At 34.3% G+C, this 24,455-nt stretch overlaps 2 protein-coding genes across 2 annotated transcripts; one reads left to right on the plus strand and one right to left on the minus strand.

Moving 5' to 3' along the window:
• Positions 1-7,495: 7,495 nt before the first annotated feature.
• On the minus strand, positions 7,496-15,043 carry LOC117342904 (thioredoxin reductase-like selenoprotein T1b). The gene is made up of 5 exons (XM_033905200.1): positions 14,869-15,043; positions 13,309-13,546; positions 12,509-12,596; positions 11,614-11,765; positions 7,496-11,026 (listed from the first exon to the last, which is right to left on the minus strand). Exons 1-4 carry the CDS (start codon positions 15,030-15,032, stop codon positions 11,650-11,652), a joined length of 606 nt encoding a protein of 201 aa, XP_033761091.1. The 5' UTR covers positions 15,033-15,043; the 3' UTR covers positions 7,496-11,026; positions 11,614-11,649.
• Positions 15,044-15,272: 229 nt separating this feature from the next.
• LOC117342446 (transcription initiation factor TFIID subunit 9B-like) lies at positions 15,273-21,075 on the plus strand. Its single transcript, XM_033904605.1, has 6 exons — positions 15,273-15,393; positions 16,467-16,603; positions 16,987-17,127; positions 17,775-17,856; positions 18,603-18,728; positions 19,558-21,075. The coding sequence occupies exons 1-6, from the start codon at positions 15,273-15,275 to the stop codon at positions 19,770-19,772; spliced, it is 822 nt and encodes a 273-aa protein (XP_033760496.1). The 3' UTR covers positions 19,773-21,075.
• Positions 21,076-24,455: the final 3,380 nt, after the last annotated feature.

Consider the following 24,455-nt stretch of genomic DNA (forward strand, 5'->3'; position numbering starts at 1 on the left):
TGGACTATAAAATTAGGTCAACTAATTATGTATGCTTATGTTATGTTTTCAGTAGCATAAAATGACGCACGGAAAGGGAGACGAGTAAAGGGAGATGTGTGGACAAACAATGTACATGTGTGTGTGTACAAATCAACTGATATTTCTAAATATTGATCTGATGGAAGATATAGGTTGTTATCTTTCACAGGGAAAACACACGCACATAAGAAATCCAGGATTGTTTCCAGCTGTTTTTAATAGACAAGTTATGGAGGATTACAGACTTGCTATAAAAACGATCGTTAGCCTTTGAATTAAAAATATACTGTAATCATACCTTGTAATCAGAATTTACATTACTGTTTGTATATGTGCATATTTCCGAGTACACGTACCAAATGCCCAGCCTATATATCATAGTTCGAGTTATAAAAAAAAAATAGAACAGTAACACAAAATTCCTCTGGCCCCACTGCCCTTGTCTGACTGTTTCCATGCCGAGTATAACAGGCCTAGGTCTATCTTGGGTTACGGGGCGAGCATCTGGCATAGGCTATTAACACTACTGCAGTAGGCAATCTAATGGTAACATTCTAACTTACATAATTGACGTTTACGCTGAAAAAACAAGGTCTTAAATACTGCAAAAACCTGAACAAAAGTAGACAACTCTCAATGCACATGTTTTGAAAATTGTGCTTTCGTAATATTTATATAAATCACCTGTGCCCACTTTAAATAATTAATTGTTCGTTATTGATTTTAACCCTAAACCAGGATGATAATTTATGGAAGTTTCTCATTAAAAGGATTTTACAACAGCTTAGTATAAATTTAGCAACCGATACATTACAATGTCGATCAATTAATATCAAATACATTTTTTGTCCTTCTAAGACTTTATAGAATTTTGACACGCTCATTGAAATTTACATACATTAATATACACAATCACTTATTTTATTTTTCAATGTTTTGCTGTTAACAAATTGATCAAAATCTGTTGCGGATGATCGACATAAATAAACACATCACCCTAGTAAAATATAATAATCAATCAACTTTATTGCATTTTTTCCCATTCAAACAATTAAAGGATCGACAGAAAAAAATGTGTTACAAAACATATTATAATATGTATAAATAATTCAAACAAACATATACAAGTGTATTATGTATAAATATATAATACTTTACACTTTGACTAGCAACCTAACTAAATTATGAAGAGAAAGCGTCACATTGTATTGAAATTGCTAGGAATATAGGAGTTGCCCCCCTTCGACTGTCGATATGTTTGTCCAAAAACGTGAAAGAAAAAATGCATGGAACTTTCTTTTACCTTGAATACTATGCGAGAATGCGATTATGCGGTAATCATCACATGTATGTATAATGAGTTAGGTAATTATTACAAGTATGTATAATGAGTTTGGTAATTATTACAGGTATGTATAATGAGTTAGGTAATTATTACAGGTATGTATAATGAGTTATGAGTTTGGTGATTATTACAGGTATGTATAATGAGTTAGGTAATTATTACAGGTATGTATAATGAGTTATGAGTTAGGTAATTATTACAAGTATGTATAATGAGTTTGGTAATTATTACAGGTATGTATAATGAGTTATGAGTTTGGTAATTATTACAGGTATGTATAATGAGTTTGGTAATTATTACAGGTATGTATAATGAGTTAGGTAATTATTACAGGTATGTATAATGAGTTTGGTAATTATTACAGGTATGTATAATGAATTAAGTAATTATTACAGGTATGTATAATGAGTTAGCGGAAACAAACGTCAATATCTCCTTAATTAGGAATATGAATGTGAAAAGAAAACCATGTGAGGTATTCTTAAATTCGTTTATTCACCTTGAAAGACGTTTCCATGAAAACATTAAACAATTCAAAGTTTAAATATGTTGAAATCCTGTTTAACTATTGCCGCATTGTAAAACATTGTCCTTTTTTCATTTATTTATTTATTTGTATTTGAAAATGAGGTAACAGTTGACATTTGAACAAACCCTACTAAATGATAATGGTCTTTAGAGAGAAACTTACTACGTTACTATCATTTCATTGCATGTTTGCTCATCCCTCATCATCAATAAATACCACTAGTTGTGTTTGCCTGATCGCCGTTACCATTCGACTGTTTTTAACAGAATTTGAAACTTGCCTGGAGTTCTCTTCCCATTTTTTTGTGTAGATTATAATATGTTAGCAACATAATTTATGATGAATTATTGTAAATATCGGTAACTATTTAGGAATAAATTGTCTATGTAGTAGTTAGCAAATCCTAGACATTAATGTTGTGTATGGAAGAATGAGTGTTAATTCAATATTTTTGTACGTTTATAGCTTCACATGATGGGCAGGCAACAAGAACTACTTCTGTAAGCCGGCAAGAAAAGACATGACACCTCATCTTTATAAAGTCAGCACCAGGACCGACCAAACAGATTATAGAATCTTCAGGGTCAAGGTCAGCTGTGTAAAGACGGCAGTCTACAGGCAGGCATGAAGAGTACGCCAGTTGTCATTGGAGAAAGATAGCCTCGGATTGGAGGAACTCTGTATGACGTACCAGACACAGACAGGTATCTGGGTACATACACTTTGCTCAGAGCAAGGTTACTTTGAGGAGAATTGGAGTAAATTCTCAGGTTCTTGGAACCATACCTATTTAGCGACAGGTACAGAGATACTGTACACGCTGTATGTTCGGCATTGGACAACACTGAGACGTGGTGCTCCCCATTTGTGAAGAGACTTTAGTTATCTGTAGAACATTATCGCATGAAAGGTAGTGAGAGTGATCGTGAGTGTGAATACAACTAGGTATCTATTAAGTTTGTGTGTGTAAATAAATTTGTATATATGTATTTTCTCTTTGTTCTGGTTTTTTCTGCATCTATTTGCTGAATGCTTGACTGAGGCTCGTCCTGCGTTACAGCCTGTAAAAACCAGGCGACCTCTATGTATACATAGGTATCACTATGTCGGCGGCGGCGTCGTCGCTCAGAGGTTTCCGAACACTCAAACTTCACGCAGATCTTTCTAACCAAAAGTGCTCGCTTGGGATTGCTCTTCAGGTCTGAAGGTCACAGGTCAAGGTCAATGTTACTAAAAATAGAAAATTTGTTTCCTTGTCATAAGCGCAAGTTCCTTATTGCCCGTCAAACTCAGTTTTCATGCAGTTTTTCCTTACGAAAAGTGCTTGAATGCTTTTTTTACAAGTCCAAAAGTCAAGTTTACTGTTACTATAAATAGAAAATCTGTTTCCATGCAATAACTCCAAGTTCTCTTGTGCCGATCAAGCTGAAACCTTCTTGAGGTGCTCATTTACCGAAAGTTCCTGCTCTGTATTGTTGAATTTCGAGCGTAATTGAGTGATACTGGTCTTTCTTACTTTAACATATTTCTTAAGTGAAAAAGCAACAACATTTATTTCATCGTCATCACCCAACTTACTGCGCAGGCGACATATCCGCTTCCATGGAATTCTTATTCATCGGATTTCTTAGAATCTTGATATGGTTTTTTAGTCGTAGTATACAGTTGTGTTTCATTGACGCGATTTATCTATTTCAATATTTGATTTTATCAGTCGATTTCTTTGAAACTTGGTAGGCTATATCACCATTATATCGATAGATATTTGTTTCCGCTCGACATTTTGATTCGACTGTATTTGCCAAGGTCTTTTGTTTAAGATTAGGATCTTCCCGGATATCTCCCGCTGCATATTTTAACTAATTTCATTGAAACTCAGTTTTCTTTATAATTATGATATATACACGTAGCTGTGTTTTCCTCCCGAGAAGCATTTTGAAAAGACTTTTATAAAAAAAAAATCACTGCCTTTCATTTGTTTCAGTATTTGAATCTTGTCCGGAGACCTCCTTCCGTAATTTCGATCGATCTCTTTGAAATTGGAGGCTTTATAAAGTAGTGTTTTCTTCAGTCAAATTCTGATTTGATACGTTTTTAAAATGTGCGGATTAATATCGGTAATATTTATTGTCGTTATTTCTGTATTTCTATTTTGTCTTAAACCTTTAGATTTATACTGATGTCCTCGTAATTTAGACTGACCAGGACTCGTTACATTCATCCCATAAATCTGTGGTATTAGGTATTTTATTTGAACCTATTTAATGCGTTTTGATACAAGAATCCGTGTTACCTAGGCGTCCAATGCGGTATATTGTCACGCCCCGTGGTAATCTTGTTTATCCTTGGGATGTACCGGGGTGTTCCAGGGTCTTGGTGGCTATTACAATACCCTAATGGACAATATCGCGATCGTGTACATTTATGTAAGGAATGACTACCGTACTTGCCCCATTCTATATTTCCCCCACCCCCCTACAGTGACCTTCGCGTGTTCTTTCCTTTGCTTTCATTGGATCCTGGATCACCCTCTTGGGTGTCTAATCAGGATATCCACGTCTTCATTGTACAAGAACGGGATCTACTCCAGAATTCGGTCCTTGTATCCGATAATGTTCGTACTTCGCCCAATTTCTGGTGTAAGGGATGGTGAGACTGAAAGGTGTGGTATTGGTCAATGTCTATGATAGTATCGTCAGCTTTCTTTACAAAAAGTAAGTCAAGGAAGGACAAAGTGTCATTTATGTTTTCATCATACGTGAACTCGTGCATGCCGATGGTGGTATCTACGCTGTTGACAGACTTAGTAAAACCCTTCTGAGATTCGTTCCTGGTTCCCTGTAATATGTCGTCAACATTAGCGTTTCCGCAAACGAAGCTTTCGCTTTAAGGGCAGTGGTTATGGCTGAAATCTTTCTCGAAAGGTTCCATAAGGTTCTTTTTTTTTATTATTGAAAAAATATACATGTACAATGTATATAAGATATCAGATTTATCACAAAAAGCATTTGAGTCTGAGCACAAAATGTGTATTTGAGCACGAGTACGGTTTCATGAATATTATACGAGACTCTGTCGGAGATGTTGTAACCATGAGATACGTGATAGGCCGCAGTAGGTTTACACTGTTTGTCATGTTTTGGTTTACAATACGATGTGTCATACGCCTCACTCATTATTTTTCATATAGGCAGTTACAGAAACGTCATACAACATCCAAACTTGGTTTTGATATACCGAAACTCTATCATTCATCTACCATTCATCTGAATTTACACTGTAGTTACTGATTTACCGCCTACCAACCAGAAGAAAATGTTTTATAATGTAAACTTTATTTATTTTACGATAATTACAAAACAAGTTATAACAACTTATGTTAACCACGCTCGTTTCATAATCAACCGTTTTATCTGAATGTCCGAACTCTGTAGAAATGTCATGACCACACTAAATAACCCCACACTTAGTAGTAAACCCGACAAATAAATCGTTTGAAGAACACGTCTACATAAACCAGGTTTCTACCATGTTCGAACCACACATTGGATTTGTGTCTACTGTATTCTTGAAATTGCGAGATGGTTTGAATCAAAAACTGTTGTTCGCAAGCTCTCAAAGGTTACCTCCGTGAAGTTGATTACTTATTCCTTATTCCATTACTTATTCGATTCCATTGCTTCAAAGCTTTAGGTTTATTTGGTTTAACGTCCTATTAACAGCCAGGGTCATTCAAGGACGTATCTGGTTTTGGAGAGGGAGGAAAGCCGGAGTATCCGGAGAAATACAACCAGCCTACGGTCAAAACCAGGTACCTGCGTGGGTTTCGAACTCGCAAAGACAGATCCTTGAGCATGTCCATGTGGATAGTCACCAAACTCCGTGTATTTATATATCATGACGACAGGTGTCAAAATTAACATCGCATATCACTTACACATATATAGATACTCCCTCATTTCCCACACATGTAGTTAGGCCAAGCCCTTTTTGTGGAGTAGGACGAGTATTACTAGAAGACTAGACCCGCAATCGAGTGGATAAATTGTGAGCATATCAAATTAGGTTTACAAGCAGATTGGGTTAAATCTATTATATATAAAACAAAACAAGTCTGTATTGATCAATCCTGAATTTTTACCGTGCAACCAAGTGTAACATATGTTGTGGTGGCACACTTGACAATTGTCTGCAGAAAAGAAAAGAAATCTAATATTAACATGGCTTGTTTGGCCCAAGGTTACCCTACTTAAAACATTTCCAATTTTTTTTTAAAGAAAAAAAAACTAGCTAACCAAGCCTCCAACTTTACAATACCAGTTGATGGTACGGACGCTGACCTGCTTACAAAACTACACAATGATATACTGACAGAATTGTATCACAGGAGTTCAACCAAGCCTGTATTTTAACTTCACACTACCATTATTTTCATTTCCGAGTTTTCTCTGGGTACTCCGGTTTCCTCCTACATCAAGACCCCTTGTGCGCTTCAAAAATATCAAGGATGATGGGGCACCAGGGTAGATTTGTACAAAATATCAAGTATGACGGGACAAACAGGATAAAGTACAAAATATCAAGGATGTTGGGACATAAAGGGTAGATTTGTACAAAATATCAAGGATGATGGGACATAAAGGGTACATTTGTACAAATATCAAGGATGATGGGACATACAGGGTCGATTTGTACAAAATATCAAGTATGACGGGACATAAAGGGTACATTTGTACAAAATATCAAGGATGTTGGGACATTAAGGGTAGATTTGTACAAGATATCAAGTATGATGGGACATACAGGGTAGATTTGTACAAAATATCAAGGATGACGGGAGGTACAAGATTGATTTGTACAAAATATCAAGATGATGGGACATACAGGGTAGATTTGTACAAAATATCAATGATTACGGGACATACAGGGTAGATTTGTACAAAATATCAGGAATGATGGGACACACAGGGTAGATTTGTACAAAATATCAAGGATGGCGGGACATACAGGGTCGATTTGTACAAAATATCAGGAATGATGGGACACACAGGGTAGATTTGTACAAAATATCAAGGATGGCGGGACATACAGGGTCGATTTGTACAAAATATCAAGGATGATGGGACATACACTGTAGATTTGTACAAAATATCAAGTATGATGGGACATACACTGTAAACTTGTACAAAATATCAAGGATGATGGGACATACTGGGTAGATTTGTACAAAATATCAAGATGATGGGACATACACTGTAAATTTGTACAAAATATCAAGGATGATGGGACATACTGGGTAGATTTGTACAAAATATCAATGATTACGGGACATACAGGGTAGATTTGTACAAAATATCAAGGATGATTGGACATACGGGGTAGATTTGTACAAAATACCAACGATGATGCGACGTACTGGGCAGATCTGTACAAAAATATCAACGATGATGGAATGTACAAGGCCGATTAGTTCATGTACATAATATCTATACATGTATACAATGTCATAATCGTTCTTGGACTATTCACGGAGCTAAACACCTATGTCTACATTTACTACCATTCTTTATATCATTGAATCAAGGACGCCAACAAAAGAATGAAGCTTTTTAACACATGTATATATTTATTAATAAACATCAGAACATAATGAATTACACAAAGTGAATGTTTTTCTTCCTCATAAATAAACAACCAAAATTTGAAACGAAAACTGCAATAAGCAAAAATAGGGGAAGGTTTTGATCATTTCAATGCCTGAAAACACATTTTTCATACAAAAACGAAAAAGGCAGAAAATTCTCCAAATGTTTCGGTTTTTAGTGGATTACTCTTCATATTTATAACATTGTTTAAAGTCAAAATTAGACCATTGTTGTTAAGTTATAATCTACACTGTATGTAAATGAAATGATTTGCATGTCTTTAAGTATAGCATAACTCTCGAAATAAAAATGAATACTGATTACTAACCAATTAATGTTAAGCAGCAAGAGATAAAGAAATGAAATAAATATAAAGACGACACCTCCATCCTTCAAAAAAAAAACTGATGATTATCATGCATTTTGTACAAAATCAACAAAACGTCACTCATACCAATATCATGTTCATTAACAATTCAAACTGAAATGGATCTGTTTATAAATATTGTTACATATCAAAAAAATTCATTGAAGGTGTTTTGATATTTGTAGCTACCAAGTAAGTGTGCTGTAACTACATTTATGTATATAAAATGAATTTTAGTGAAATTCTTGATCAAATACTATCAAGCCAAAAATTCAAATGCCCACAATAATGGATTCTTTTTTGAAAACTGCAAAATTTGAGCCTATAAAAACTTAAAATTAATTATTTAAATGGAATGTAACATTTTGATATTCAACAGATATAAAAAGACTTAAATTATTTTCACAATTATCAAAGTTTATATGTGGCAGAACAGAATAAGAACACCATAGGATTTTATTATTTCAATTCCTGTTATCAGTTATAAATCAACAAAATCACTTGACAAAAAAGTTGTGAAGTGACGTACACAGATTGAGTTGATTTTCAGCCAAACTGTCGGTACACTAATTAGGAGTAACTGCGAGTACGCAAGAAGTATCCCTGAAGAACAAATTAAGCTCAATTCAAAGTGCAAGTACAGAATATTACATATCTATTGTTAATATTAAGTCCACATTATCAAATACTTCTTCATAATTCATTTATTAATTGTTTGTATGATCATAGTGGCATTGCTTTTGTTTGAGATTTTAAATGTGGAATTCAGACTGCCTGATTGTACAAGTCTTTTGTGTCATAGGTATATTTCTACGATTCTTATTCTTACAGAAATCTGCAATTTCATTTAAAAGGAAAAAGTACCAGTATAAAAAAAAATCTTTCTGATTAATACACTGGATGAGGGTATGGTAACAAAAAATATCTGAATGAAAAACCTGATTATAGGACAATATAATACATTATAATACAGCTCTATCAACTATCCTATCACAGACTCCATATCAAGTCATGCCTTTTAAACTTCACTTACAATATTATATAGCAAGGTTTTAATATTCTTTTTTTTTTCAAATCTGGTGTTGATATCCTTTAGAGGAACCATGTTGACCTGGCCTCCCATACAACACCTTCCCTGAACAAGAATGTTTCCAATTAAATCTCATAAGAACAATTAATAGCTTGACTGCAGCAGGTTATGCTGTAATCAATGAATATTTTAGAAGTTACAGTCTCCTGAATGGTCGAGTTATTAGGATTAGGAGTCCCCGGATATGGAACTCACAAGTAAAATGCTCACAGGTTTGGTGTCAAAAAATGAAAATCTCAAGACAGTACAATATCATATGTGAGCTTTATTTTAAATGTTCATGTTAAAGAGAAAATGAAAGGATTTAAAAAGAACACAAAATATCCCCATTCTTCCATTAAATATAATTATCACTCATTTCAACATCCACTATACGTTACCTATACATATATTAATATACATACAGAAAAGTCTCTAATTAATGATAATCAGCTACCGGTATATAATTGCATAATTTGTTCTTTTTTTCCTCCACAAAATTTGTAACTATTTATAAACTTAAATGATATCTCCGATTTTATCTTATAATAGTCACTAATTGAGCTTTCCTGGCTGTATATCACATCACATGGGAAAGTCTTTATTACATTTCTTAGTTTTAATAAATATCTGGTTTGTTTGAGTTGGAAATTTAATATTTCTCTTAACTGCCTTGCTGAGTCACAATTGTTTTCCAAAATATTTGCAAGCGTGATTTTGCTGGATGAGATGCAATCACAATTTTATTATGTATTCATATTTATAAGGGACCAGGAAAGGCTTGTAAAAGGAGCATTATTCTAGAGAATGAGCAAAATCATTCTTGGAAATTAAGAATGGGGAGAGAGAAAGAAATGAAATTTTCAGAACAAACTTCCATTTCAGGGGAGTTAATCAGTTTTAAGCCTTGTATTATTTCCATTTCAACTAACTACAAAATATATCTTGAATAAAGAAAACAGCAACACATTTTAACCATGTGTAAGATACCAACCACAAACTTTTAATATTTTTTTTTTCAATTTTTGATGGTACATGTATATTTTTACCCAGTCCAAATAATCCATGTTTTTTCTGTGTAAACTATATTTTCCTTTGACACATTACCAAGCTGAGAGACAAAGATTACACGACACAATATATACCGAGTCATTCACATGATTCTTACCCTAGCATTCACAAAATTTTACAACACAATCACGGATTACCTCACATATGACTCCCCTTTATCAATTATCCTCAACTCTTACCATATCTAGTGTTACTCCAACTCGCACCTACATTAAACTTAGCAATGTAATAACTATTATATTCAACATGAGAGTTGATCAATTCCAGCTTAAACATTGTGTAAAAAAAAAAATGAACACAATCGTATTAAAACAAAACATTGTTTCAAATCAACTATTGAGTAGTTTTCTGATTCTGTTTTTAATTTTCTCCTAATTAGTGCTATTTGTCCCCTGATGTTTTTTTTATCAAATACTTAAAACTGTAGAAAACAAAAACAAAACCTTTGAAAATAAACTGAATATACACAAGAAGGTACGTAAATGAATATTTTCATATAAACAAATATCCAGATTTTTTTTTTTCTTTTTTTTTTTTTTACTTTTTATACCCCAGATAATTCCGATATAACTACAAAAGGTATCTTAAAGAAAATTTAATGGATGAATCTTATGGAAATTTTCTGGGTATCTGGATAAGGGCATGTGTTACTTCTTCAATAGTTCTCAATAATCAAGGACAATTTACAAAATTTTGCACATGATTTCATAAAATTGCACATACGGTACATGTGTTTTGTGTCCATGAAGAAATGACAAACCCAGCATTATAAATATTTTCTGACCACGGAACAGAAGTACAAGAACAGACACAGATCTTGTCTGTGATTGGCTGACAGTGAATGCAACACTTCCTCTGATAGGCTCCTCAGGTTCTTTGTAGACAGCATGGCTATTTTCAACAAAGACCGTCATTCTTCAGAATTTCATGATAGGATTCAATGTCTTGTAATCAATGCCAACATCTGTGACTGAAATTCCTGCAAATAAAATTAAATTTACAAAGATCTAATTTTATACAGATTGTATTTACCTCTCAATATTAACGTTTTATAATTTCGATCACTATGAATCAAAATTCTATTAATTTGGAATAAAATTACATATCAGTTTAGTGGACAGGACCACTGAACCAATCTATAAATACCTGTACTATTGTTGAGCCAGTACTATAGTGGACATGGCTACTGAACCAATCTATAAATACCTCTACTACTGTTGAGCCAGTATTATAGTGGACATGACTACTGAACCAATCTATAAATACCTCTACTACTGCTGAGCCAGTATTATAGTGGACATGACTTCTGAACCAATCTATAAATAACTCTACTACTGCTGAGCCAGTATTATAGTGGACATGACCACTGAACCAATCTATAAATAACTCTACTACTGCTGAGCCAGTACTATGGTGGACATGACCACTGAACCAATCTATAAATATCTCTACTACTGCTGAGCCAGTACTATAGTGGACATGATCACTGAACCAATCTATAAATATCTGTACTACTGCTGAGCCAGTATTATGGCGGACATGATCACTGAACCAATCTATACATACCTGTACTTCTGCTGAGCTGGTACTGTGGTGAACACACTACATATTCTGAACAGGCTGATTAGGGTTCAAATTCATTTGGTTTTCAATGATCTGGAACATTTCTCCGGGGGCAGGGATTCTTCCTGTTTGTAGCTTAGACCAAATGGGGACATCTGTGGCAATGTAAACAAACGTTGGTCTTCAAATTGTGTAATGACATATACATGTTGCAGGGAAGGAAAAAATCCAGGTCTGATGGCCAGGAGTCAGTAGATTTGGTGGGCAAGTAAATATTGGTAACTACTTAACAAATTGAAAATGCAAATTCTCTTAAACTTTTACCTTTTACTAAGAGTCTTTTAAGATACTATGAATTCAGTTTAATCGAACTACTACGGATAGTAATTTTAAACCTTAACTATCCTGAACTTAAGGACCACTGATGCTGAAATTTTTCTTCCTGTCCTGTATTGGGTATACATTATGTATTTTAAATTGGTCAATAAATAGCAAAAAATAACAATGGCATATTAATTCTGTGTAAAACATTTAAATATTACCAGCAGTACAAGGTATCTTTTTTTTACATAATGCCTAGAAATTACCTTATTAGGAATATAACATCCAAGCATTATATTAAAGTGTTTGACTATTATTTATATCATATTTCATTATAAATCATTTGTTTGTTTGGTTTTGTATTGTTAAACATTCTACCAATAGCTATAGTCATTTAAGGACAGGCTCCCATATGTACATATGCTTGATGCGTGCAGTATGTATGTGTTTGTCTCCATTTACCTGTTAAAAAATTTCACACAAACCCCATTTTTTTCAGCCAGAACTGAAATATGACACAATATCAAACCATTTATCACCAGGCAGGTGTTTTTCAATTTAACTGCTCTAGACTCACCATTAAATGAAACTTCAAAGGCGCCTGTAGAAATCATCTGTCCCTCTACTGCATTGCTGATAAAGAATATCATTAAACAGGCATAGATCTAAAAACAAAAAAAAACAACATCTTGTTATACTGTACCTTGGCTAAGTACTGCAGCAGACATTCATATTAAATCATTACAGAGTTTTTAATGACCTTGTAGAAGGAAAAATAGGTTTTACTTTATTAGTGAAATTTGATTGAGGAAGAATAAGTCAGCATGTCCCCAGGGCTTTTTCTCAAGGGACTGGGAAAGGGCCTTTTTGTCTTATTTTGGGAAGAAAATTGGTGAATTGGGAAAGATATTTTTAGGAGTAAACTGTAAATTTTGGGAATTTGGCTTAAATATGAAATAATTTCAATTGGGAATGGGGTCCATTAACGGCCCCAAAAAGCCCCCAGAAAAAGCCCTGGTCCCCCGGACATATTACAATCATTTGCTGCTGTACAGTACGTATATCTGACATCATTTTAGGATGCAGATCAAGATTTGCTTTTCATTTGTCTTGCAGTAAAGAATATGAGTAGAAAATGTCAAATATCAAACACATTTACATATTCCACATGCACCGACTCATATGACAGAACATACTGATATTCCTTCAATCTTAAGACATAATGATAATATACTGATATTCCTTCAATCTTAAGACATAATGATAATATAAGTGTTTAAATGAATATCATTAAATATCCTCTACATATAAATATTAAACACAACAGCATGTTTTCTCCATTCATATTACCACACTGTTTATCATTAGTTTACTTGCCTTGTTGGAGAGGGCCCAGGTGAATATGCTAGGTGTCTCCATGTTGAGATGAGGGAAGGGATTTTGTCCTGATACAATCATGGCAATTATAAATAGCTTGGCAATACTTAGAAACTGTGCAATTGCGGCTTTACCGGAAGGCGGCGGGTAATTGTCGCCCTCAACGATTAAAGACGGAAAACGCTCCTGAAGAGCATGGAAGTACTGGTCATAGACCTTCCTGTACCCTCAGGAGTAGCTGCAACACAAACAATACACTTCTTCACATATATGGAATGTTTTGGCATGTCATAAATACTGTGAGACACGTTAAAACACCATTGTGACATCAAAAATAGATGACATTGTGATATCACATTTGTTTAATGATGGAAAACTTACTGTTTACAACTTCTCTACCCAGTTCCTTTATTTCATTAGCCCAGACAGTGAGACTGTTAATGTTTTATCATATAATTACCATTCTTTACATTGCACCTATATGCACGTGTTTCACTTACTAGAAGATATATCATTAATACAAATACATTAAGGGGTATTGCCGAGTGCATGGCCAACAACATTGCCCAGTGAAAATGACAGTTATATGAATACATAATTGATGAAATGTAGCCATTTTATAACAAACAACATATCTGCCTTAGTAAATAATAAGTATCATTAACAACAAAAATACGTATTTATATCATTTTTGAATTTTAGGAGATATTCCATTGAAACTCAGCTACAAACTCCTAAATGAAGCACCAAAAAAATAATATAGTATATATGTAGGTGAGGAAATATCTTTATTCTTGAATTGTTTTTACTTAGGTTACTATAGACAAGTAATCCTCAATCTTGACTTTAATAGTCCTTCCTTGAAAATGGCAAAAATAGAATTGGTTGCAATTGGGCGGAAACACCTCATTAAGTTTTTCAGGACTGAACAGATCAAGATCTGAATAAGATAATTAAAAATTGAGCTTTGCTTTACAGAAGTTTGAAGCTCTATTCATAAGAATATATGATAATCAATATAAAGTACCCTGTGTAAGATAATTCTTTTGTTTTTATATGGATTTTATTATTCTTATTTATAAAACTTCTGTGCTTTGATTTTGAAAGTTTTATTAATATCATGACGACTCCAATTCTGGAAAAGCATTTTTGTCAATCTACATAGGAGCCGGGGAATTTTACAAGTATGCAAAGACCTGAGGTCTCTTACAATACAACAAATATAAGTACCGAAACGTCCTGGTAAGAGTCTTCTTTGGGTACCGAAACGACCTAGGCCTACCGGGTACCGACCTACCGTGTACGTACCGACCTATATATATCTACCCAACGTTAACTAACACGTCATCTTTCCGTAGTTCAATGACGAAAACATGAACGTGGCAGATAACAACATATTGTACCTAGATTTATGTTATGATATCGTTTCGGTAACATCACTTAGTATGATTAACACTATCACCATGTTTTATGGAAATTATATCGAACATTATGCCGACTCATGTCCAATCTACGTTTTATGAATCACATGACAATAAATGCCCATCACTCGTTCCTTACCAAAACAAGAATTTTATCGTTGGTGCTGCCATTTTCGCAAATTTAGGAGCTTTAATGTCCTTGTGTACATCGTGTGACGTTTCAGTGTGTGTAAGATCTCTCCAGGTTAGAAAAATTAGCGCAGCAAAAACGGCGACCATCGAAAAGTGGCCCATTTCGGCCATTACCTGCGGGTTATATTAATTTAGAAACTGAATATTGTAATTTTTTTCCGAAACGAAATAAACATTTATAGAGATATGATGAAGGATTGATTCGATAGTGTAAAGTAATTATTTTGTCCAATTTAAAAAAATTTCATTTAACGTTATTAATGATAAGAAATGTTATTTCGCGAAAAATAAATATTCTGTAGTTTTCACTTGAAATTCCGTAATTTTAAGCTACTCTCAAAGTAAAACAAAATGGCAGCACCTGCGAGGAGTACGCCGCGCGATGCCCAAGTTATGGCAGCTATACTGAAAGATATGGGGGTTTTAGAATACGAGCCACGGCTTATAAATGCTATGTTGGAGTTTGTCTACAGTGAGTATAATATATTAATGTATATTCTTTGAACACATCCTTGTAAGCGAACCACCTACCAAATAATGTACACAACATTAAGCAGCGACTCCAGTTTTGACGGATACTGGTGTAATCAAAGTATATGTAGTACTGTAGATACTAGTGTTTCTTTCGTAAGTACATAACTGGCTCATAAACTAAAGAATAAAGAACTGTAAGTTAAATTTAAATAAATGTTCCATTGTATTATTTAGCATAAATCATTTGGGCTAAATAAATGGGACTTGGACAAGGTGGTACTTGTTTCTTGACCTCCTTTGTACACAATGACGGATTTCAACTAGAGGAGTCTAGGGTCTTATTGTATTAGCTTTACTTCATGGCCAGTAGAGCTGATGTACATGTGACTATTCCAGCTGAGGTCGGAAGAGATAGTGACTGACTGAGTGTAAGACTATGTATATCTAGCTAGTAAGCCAGAGGTCCCCGGTTTGATCCCTATTGGATTTAAATTTAATTAATCATACCCTGTGTTACATTGAATGGATAATGCATTTTTTTGTTGTGGTTGTGCATTGAAGTTTATTTGCCATTTTGCCTTTCAAGACTTGAAGATTGAAGGTCAGACTGTATTGCCTTATGGTAATCTAGTAACTTGATGCTTCTGTAGATGAGATAATCATGATAATCATCTGCAATTAGTTTAATTTCACGTGTACAAGACACAGAGTTGACAATGTTGTTTAAACTAAAATAGCAGTATCCCCTGATCAGGTACCCCAGATAGAATGGGGGTTTTGTCCGACTAGTACTGTTTAGTAGTACCAGCTGGTCACAGGATTGCAGGCAAGTTCTTATTCAGGAGAGGGTATAGTTTGTAACGCCATGTTAATGTAGTTTTTACAGGAGTCTCTCATGGGGAAACAAATTGTTTTCTTGATTAATGTTAGATGAAGTTTGGAGTTTGACTTTGTACTGTGTACATTAGCTGCTGTTCCATTACAGAAGTAGTTATGTGTATATGTTATTATCAAAGTCATGTATTAAACTAATTTAAAGTAAGTCACATTTTGATATTTTTCTTTGAGCAGGATATGTCACAGATATTTTGGATGATGCCAAAGTTTATTCCACTCATGCAAGCAAGAAGAACATTGATCTTGAAGACACCAAGATGGCTATCCAGTGTAGGATGGACCACTCATTCACTAACCCACCACCAAGAGATGTAAGTGTGTAGTATAGAACTGGTAGTCTCAGCTATTGTCATTAACTTTCCAAAGTTCATCATTAACTCAAGGTTGGAGTTAAAGCTGAACCATTTGAATGTAAATACTAAGTACATAAGCTAATGACAATATGAGTATAGAGCTAGCGCTGGGACCAATTGCTTCACTTCAGTTGATCTTGAAGATATTAAATAACCATTGTTGAAATAAGATTCCAGGAAAACAACCATTTGTACATGTTTTTATGTAAATTTATATTAATTTACATAATAATAGATATTTCAGATGTACAATGTATATTAAATTCACACAATATTACTTGCTGTGTATTATGAGATGTCTGTATTCCATTCATATTGCTATGTTGTTTGATTTTATGAAGCTGCTGATGGATATAGCCAAACATAAGAATGGCCAGGTTTTACCACTGATCAAACCTTACACTGGTCTCCGTCTACCACCAGATAGATACTGCCTGTCAGCACCCAACTACAAAATGGCTGGCCACCGAGTGTCAAAGAAGGTAAATATATAAAATTTTGAATATAAAACAGCAACAAAAACTGCCTCTTGATTATATTTGACTTCCATATTTGTTTTCGATATATATCTAAAGGATTTGTTGCTTGTCATAATAGAATGCAGTGGTATTTTGAAAACAGAAGTTTTTGATAGCTAAGCTGGGCCGGATTTGCCTCAATGACAGCTAGTGATATTGACATGCACATAGTTCTTCACAGTTATATTTTTAATTAGTAGGCAAAGAGATAAAATACAATGTTAACTCACCTTTAATTCATTGTTGATGACATCTTCAACTACTGGTGACCCTCCTACTAACTTGACTTGTATAGACTTCCAGTCATTTCCTTCCATATAACATGCCAGGTTAAACTTCCCAGGACGATATACCTCCAAGCTCGAATCAGATCTGATTCAAAGAATTTTTTACAGCACTTTGGAAAAACGTTAAGAAGATTTTTGTGTGTGTTATTATCACATCAATAGCTACTTAAAACTGTGTGTCGAATCGTTAATTGTAATCAATTTTAAAAAAAATGTAAAAAGGTTAAAAACGAGAAATGTTTCAAATCCAGTTATTTCGAAAAAGAAAACTTTTTTAGAGATCATTATCATACTAACAGTACACATTTAATTTTTTTTTTTCAGCATCAATCAAGGATACAGATTGGAATGAATCAGATTCCCGGAGGATCTTTATCTCATCAGCGAATCAACATCACACCTCATGGTTTGTCATCAGAAGTTACATATGTTGGGGAGTCATCCTTCTTGAAACCTTCTTTGTTGTTGAATTACTTAATTAATAATCCAAATAAGTTGAATACATGCATTTTCTATGCCCCCGCTATGAAATGGAGGGAGGAGTCATATATATTGTAGCCATGTCTGTCCTGTCCTGTTCTCAGTCCTGTCATGTCCAGATGCAATGTAACTATCAAATCATTGGAAACTGCTCAGGTTTCAGGTGTCTAGTGGCAGTGGGGGCATTTATGACTTGCAGACATTTTCTAATTTTCTTTCTGATTTGTCATCATTGTTCCTGCTCATGACTGATTACAGTATATCTTGATCTCGACAGGTTAGGTTCATATTTACACCACAGTATACCATCTAATTCCTAATAATATAATACATTTACCTATATAGATATACTTGATGATCAGGGACATCATAGTATGGTAGATTCTACATCAGATCATCATCGCTTAAATTGAAAAGATAAAGGTCACATGTGGCCATTAAAAAAAACAAGAAAGAATCGAACAATCAAGAATCTCTGGATTATTTAATTTTGTGCTACCACTCACTGTTACTGAGGGATATCCTGTTAAAGGAATCCTCTACAACCAATATGCTTTATGCCTTTTGACTTTAATAGTTGCAAGTTAGGATCAATTATGAACCATATATATGATGTAGCTTGATTAAGAGCATATATACTAATTATAATCTCAATACCAATTTTATTTCCAGGTAAAATCAGTGGAAGTGGTCTCACTGTTGTTACAAAAAGTGTTTCCATACCAACGGTTACCATAGTAACCAAACCATCATCACAGCCAACAGTTCTAACAAAACCAGCAATCAGGATTGCAGGAGGTTTGTCAAAGTTTTTATACATTCTCTAGAGAGTTTAGATTGTCACCATGAATATCATATCTTATTATCAATGTGATCACTGGAGCATTTCGTCTGGTATATTATCAACCATTATGCTAACAGATCAACTGTTTTAGGGTTTAAAGGTCAAAACCACTGCTACTATTTATAGGAAATCATCAAGCAATTCAGTTACAACATTGCAGCAATATATTCTTAATGTGTTTTTCATCAGACTACCTTATTTATATACATTGTAAATGACAATGAAAAAGAAAACACCAAAAAAGGCCTATAATATTTCACTTACTTCGTTCTTACAGGTACTTAGTTAACCTCAAAATAACAAACATGAACAGTTATACTCAACAATGTTCTTACATGTACCTAGTTACCCTCAAAATAACAAACATGAACAGTTGTACTCAAAAATGTTCTTACAGGTACCTAGTTACCCTCAAAATAACATACATGAACAGTTATACTCAACAATGTTCTTACAGGTACCTAGTTACCCTCAAAATAACATAACATGAACAGTTATGCTCAACAATGTTCTTACAGGTACCTAGTTAACCTCAAAATAACATGACATGAACAGTTATACTCAACAATGTTCTTACAAATACCTAGTTACCCTGAGAATAACATAAATATGAACAATTGTGCTCATCAATGTTCTTACAGGTATACCACTTTACTCTAAAAATAACATAAACATGAACAGTTGTACTGTATGTACATAAAGCTTAAAACAATTGAATCAGAGTTATAAACTGGACATTTTGTGACGTTATGTTTATTACTTAAGATAATGTTTTATGTACAGGAGGATCCTTGGCATCATATGCTCCAAAGATGAAAGTGACAAGTTTGCCCCAGACGTCTCCGTCAGTCTCCATGCTATCGTCCAATCAGCAGGTCACTGCCTCCTTACCTGGCAGCCAGCCTTCTATACGAATACAGCCAATCTCCTCTACCACTTCATCACTTATATCAAACCCACTCAAACGCAAACATGAGGATGATGACTACGACACATAGTCTGTAATGGTGACGACAATGACTACAACACAAACTCTATTTACCTGTAATAAGCCCAGGGGGCGTTGCATTTAAAGTAAAGAGCTGTGTTATTGACAATGAGAAAACACTTTTACATTTGTGCAGAAATACACCTGGGCTTAATTTATACCAAGCATTGGCCAGTTGTATGATAAATAGAATAATCATGTGGAGAATGATTACGATGAACACCATGTAATCATGTGAACATCACTTTCGTACCATGAATGATGAAGTCCATATGGTTTCCTCGATATATCATTTCAAGTAGAATTTTTTCATACATATTAGATCACATTTGAACAAATGTTGTAGTGTTTTCTATAGTGCTTTTGTTGCTGTTGTTTAAATCAAACTGAAAATAATCTTTATCGAGTAAAAATTTGATCAAATGAGAATGAGACTTAAGTACATCTTAATAAATAGGGAGTTAAATAACTTTGATATGAAAATGTGAAATGATATGTATATCATATGTGATTCCCATTGAAATATAACTGACCGTTATACTTCTGTCTTTATGGGCCTGTATCTCTGGAAACCATATGTTCTATGTTTTACACCAGCAGTCAACATCTGTCACAAAACCTTGGTATTTGAAATGAGTCCTTGAATGTCATATCAACTGGAACATATAGACACAGTAAGTTGGGAAAACACGAATTTCAATATCTCGAAATTGAAAAATAATAATAGAAAAATTTAAATCATGCTATTACAATAAAAGTAAAGATGTAGGTTAACTTGACAGCATCAATATATATAAAGTTGGAATTGAAAGTCTTTGCAGGGTTTTTGTTTTCTGTTCTAAGTACAACTGTAGTTCTAAATTGTAATACTGCAACTTAATTGTGTACAGTACTTAATGGTAAAACACAGGTGCAGAAAGTAGTGTTGTTATATGTTTGGTTTCTGTGGAACAGTATGTCTGAAAGATGCAAATAGATTTAAGATTACTCCAGGTATAGACACGATTTCAATATTGTGTCTGTAGCAAGACGTTATCTTTCAAATTGTGCAGATGGGATTAAAATTTATTGTATAATCATGTATTTTTAGAGTGCTAGATGTCGATATATCATCGTAACACCACTGGCAATTCTGTGGTTGTATCTAGCAGATAAATGTACTGTACTGTAAAAGGGATGCGAGGTTGAATGGAAGAACACTAGAGTAGATATGTGTGTGTGTGTGACTTAATATTTATGAAGTATCTTAATTGTTACTTCAAACTATATACAATTTGTATCAAAATTGAAGACATTAAATGTCATAAAAAATATGGAATTGTCTGTTTTGATTATTCATTAACACTATAAATAATTATACCCTCACTTAGTAAAGAGTGGTATATCACAGGGCCTGGAGAATTTGTTACAGTATGTGTGTACATTTATCCTGTAGTTGGCGCCGCATTGTCATAATACACCCACCGGTCCAAATACATAGAGAAAGCAAAGACAGTGTCTTAAAATATAAGCTGTATTTTGGCGAGGGTAAAGAAAGACAAATTGGCGAGCCACTTTTGCCTTTCTATCATGCAGCAGTCTTCAAAAATAAGCATTTTAAAGTGAAAAGTTATCAACAATATTCTAAATATGTTCGCCTTTTAAATGTTGTTTCACTTAAAAGTAGGTCAGTCGTCCCGAGCCATTATATTCTATTATCATGCAGCAGTCCTCAAAAATAAGCATTTTAAAGTGAAAAGTTATCAAAAATCAAATGTCCCAAATATGTTCGCCTTTTAAATGTTGTTTCACTTGGAAGTAGGTCAGTCGATTTGACAAAAATATATATCATTATAGAGAAAAGGGACTAGATTAAAATCTGTTTAAAATGACAATCTTTAGAATGAACTCCCACAATGTACCCTGATGGATGTAATTTTTACTGAATTTTAAATGAACACAGAAGGGTTGTCATCATATGGTGGGCTAATCAAATCCCTCTTTGTCTGGTGTTTTTCCTCTGTTTGTCCTTCTATCCTTAAAAAATTATTATTATTGCTATTTCTCAGAAATTGATCTTTCTCAAATTCCATATGTAGATTCCCCTTGGTCCCTAGTTGTGCATATTGCATTTTGAGTCTGATCTGAAAACAAGATAGCCAAAAAACGGCCATTTTGAATGTTGACCGTTGAAGTTTGTTTTCTCTATTTCTCAGAGAGGTCTTCATAGATATTTCACAAATTTCATATGTAGGTTCCCTTTGACTCCCAGTTGTGTAGATAAGATCGCCAATGGCTGCCATTTTGAATTTTGTGAGTTCAAGTGTGTTATCACTATTTCTCAGGAAGTCCATCAATATTTGTGGAAATTCAATACGATTCAGCTGATATTAGTTTAAGTTTGTTTGATGGATCTTTCTCAGATTCAATATGTAGGTTCAGCTTGTTTTCGAATAATTAAGAAGAAAAAGAGAAAATATCACTAGGTGGTGGGTCTCTGGTATCTCGTTTTTATCAAATCTTGAATGAACACAGAGGGATGTCATTTTTGCCAAATTTAGAATGAATACCGAGGGGTGTGATTTCCTTCTATCGAATTTTGAAAGAATATCAAAGAATGTCATGTTTAACTCATCTAGCCCGAAGGGCCTGTGAGCTTATGTTATGGCACAGTGTCCATCGTCTGTCGTCTGGCATCCGTCGACATTTCCCTAAAATCCCTACTAGTATTGGAGGCCTGAATGGATTTTGATGAAATCTGGTCTGGAGTATTATTGGGCAAAGAGATCTAACATTGAATAATGGATGGTGGGGCTCCCCTGGGACCGTAGGTTTAGGGATGTTTTGCCAAATTTGGAATCACATGGTTTGACAACAAAGATGTCATCTTATATAAAACCTGGGCAGACTTAACATGACGACTTTCAAGATAACATTTGTCATTTCTCTCCGGCAAGGAGAGGCTCATCATGATGGCTTTTGTAATTCTCGCATCATTATTGCTTCCGGGAAAAGGTCCTACTGTGTCGAGAACCATCAGGCAGGGCTTATGCCATGAACTTCGCCGCTTCTTCTGGCCACAGTAAGATATCACATCCTCTGGAGCTTGTGGTCGAACTCTTGGGTAGAAACATATATCTACCGTCACTAATGACAGTCGTCCACTAGCCAAAAAAAAAAAATGCTTCGCATAACACTGTGTTGTGCTCCAGAACATTTTCTCTTGTAAGATGTTCACGTGTAATGTTTTTACTATAATGGAATTAAATGTTTTTGATTACACTGGAAATTGACATATTAAAGAGTTCAACAATGTTTCCATGATGTCTTCACTTTTACCCAGAACAACAGCAGTCGGCATCATCGTAGTTTGTAGTGTAAATTTGAATATGATAGAATTTCTAGAAACTTCTAGTCCAACCAGGCTTTACAATCTGCACCATCCAAAGAGGAGACACGCAGAGTAAGGAGACTCCTGCTTTTATAGCATATGTATTATCTCCAAAGTCTGGAAAGTAGCCGGGAAGTCAACATTTCTCTTTCATCAGTGCGAATTTCAACGTCATGGTTAAGATCTTCCCCAAGGAGATGATGTGAACAAATACGTGAGGACCAAGGACACCATATCTTGGGCAAGATTGTTGAGTTTTGATTGAAACTTGTTATACACAGTGTACAGGTGGCGTGAGAAGACTAGCCATAAAATAGATCCTCTATGGATAAAAATGGGATGTTCCGCCACGTATCACATTCAACACCAACATTTTGATCTTCATGTTGTGGCTTTCGTTCCTGATAATTCTTGAGACACTTTGCGAATCACGCCAATCTATTGATCATCAGTAAAGTCATTGCCATCTGCTTTTAAAACATCAAGCAACCAATTGAGCTGGGGAAGTCTTCTGTTTCCTATGGTGGCTGATATGTGCCATTTCGTTATTTCGTTATTTCACCCAGCTTATCATCGCCTTTTCGCTGCGACAGAACGAAATAACGAAAAAATAGTTTTACTGTCTCTCCTAAAGACAACTTTACAACTCGCACCTACACACCTGTCTTTTATTGTGAGAACTGTACTGTGTTAGATGTTAATAGACTCTGTCAGACACAATTTTATAAAAAGGATAGAAGTGCTTTATATGATATTTAGGATAAGTAATAATGCTCTCTATACGATTTTGATTTATGATTTTGAATGGAATGAATATGGAAGACATTTAAAATGTTATTTGTTTACAAAAAAAGACAAAATGCTTAAAAAATGAATATTATCGACGGTACGTATATTTACTGTTTTAGTATTTTGATATTTAGTTTATGGTTCAAACTTTCCTATTTCGTTAAAATAAATCTTTCATTTTTATCTGTTTTGTGACAATCTGCGTTCTTGATTTAGTAATCAGGTTAAGTAATTAGTTAATTAGGTGAGTGCATCATCAATTTTGGATTAAAGTGTAACATATCTTTAGGCCGACCCCTGTGGGAAATTAACATTGCTGGAAACACCACCTTTGACCCATGTGACCTTGAATATTGGTCAAGGTCATTTCTTTCCACAAACATTGATGGGGTCATCCCAGGAACTATCAGCCAGATATCTTATTTGAAGGGGTTTTATTCAATCAGAAGTCATATGAGTGTTTTCACAAAGTTGACACCAATGACCTTGAATATGGGAAATGACATTCTTATGTTCTTAATTTTACTGGAAAAC

The sequence above is a fragment of the Pecten maximus genome, chromosome 14 (genome assembly GCF_902652985.1).
Source record: "Pecten maximus chromosome 14, xPecMax1.1, whole genome shotgun sequence".
In the NCBI taxonomy this organism is placed as follows: Eukaryota; Metazoa; Mollusca; class Bivalvia; order Pectinida; family Pectinidae; genus Pecten; species Pecten maximus.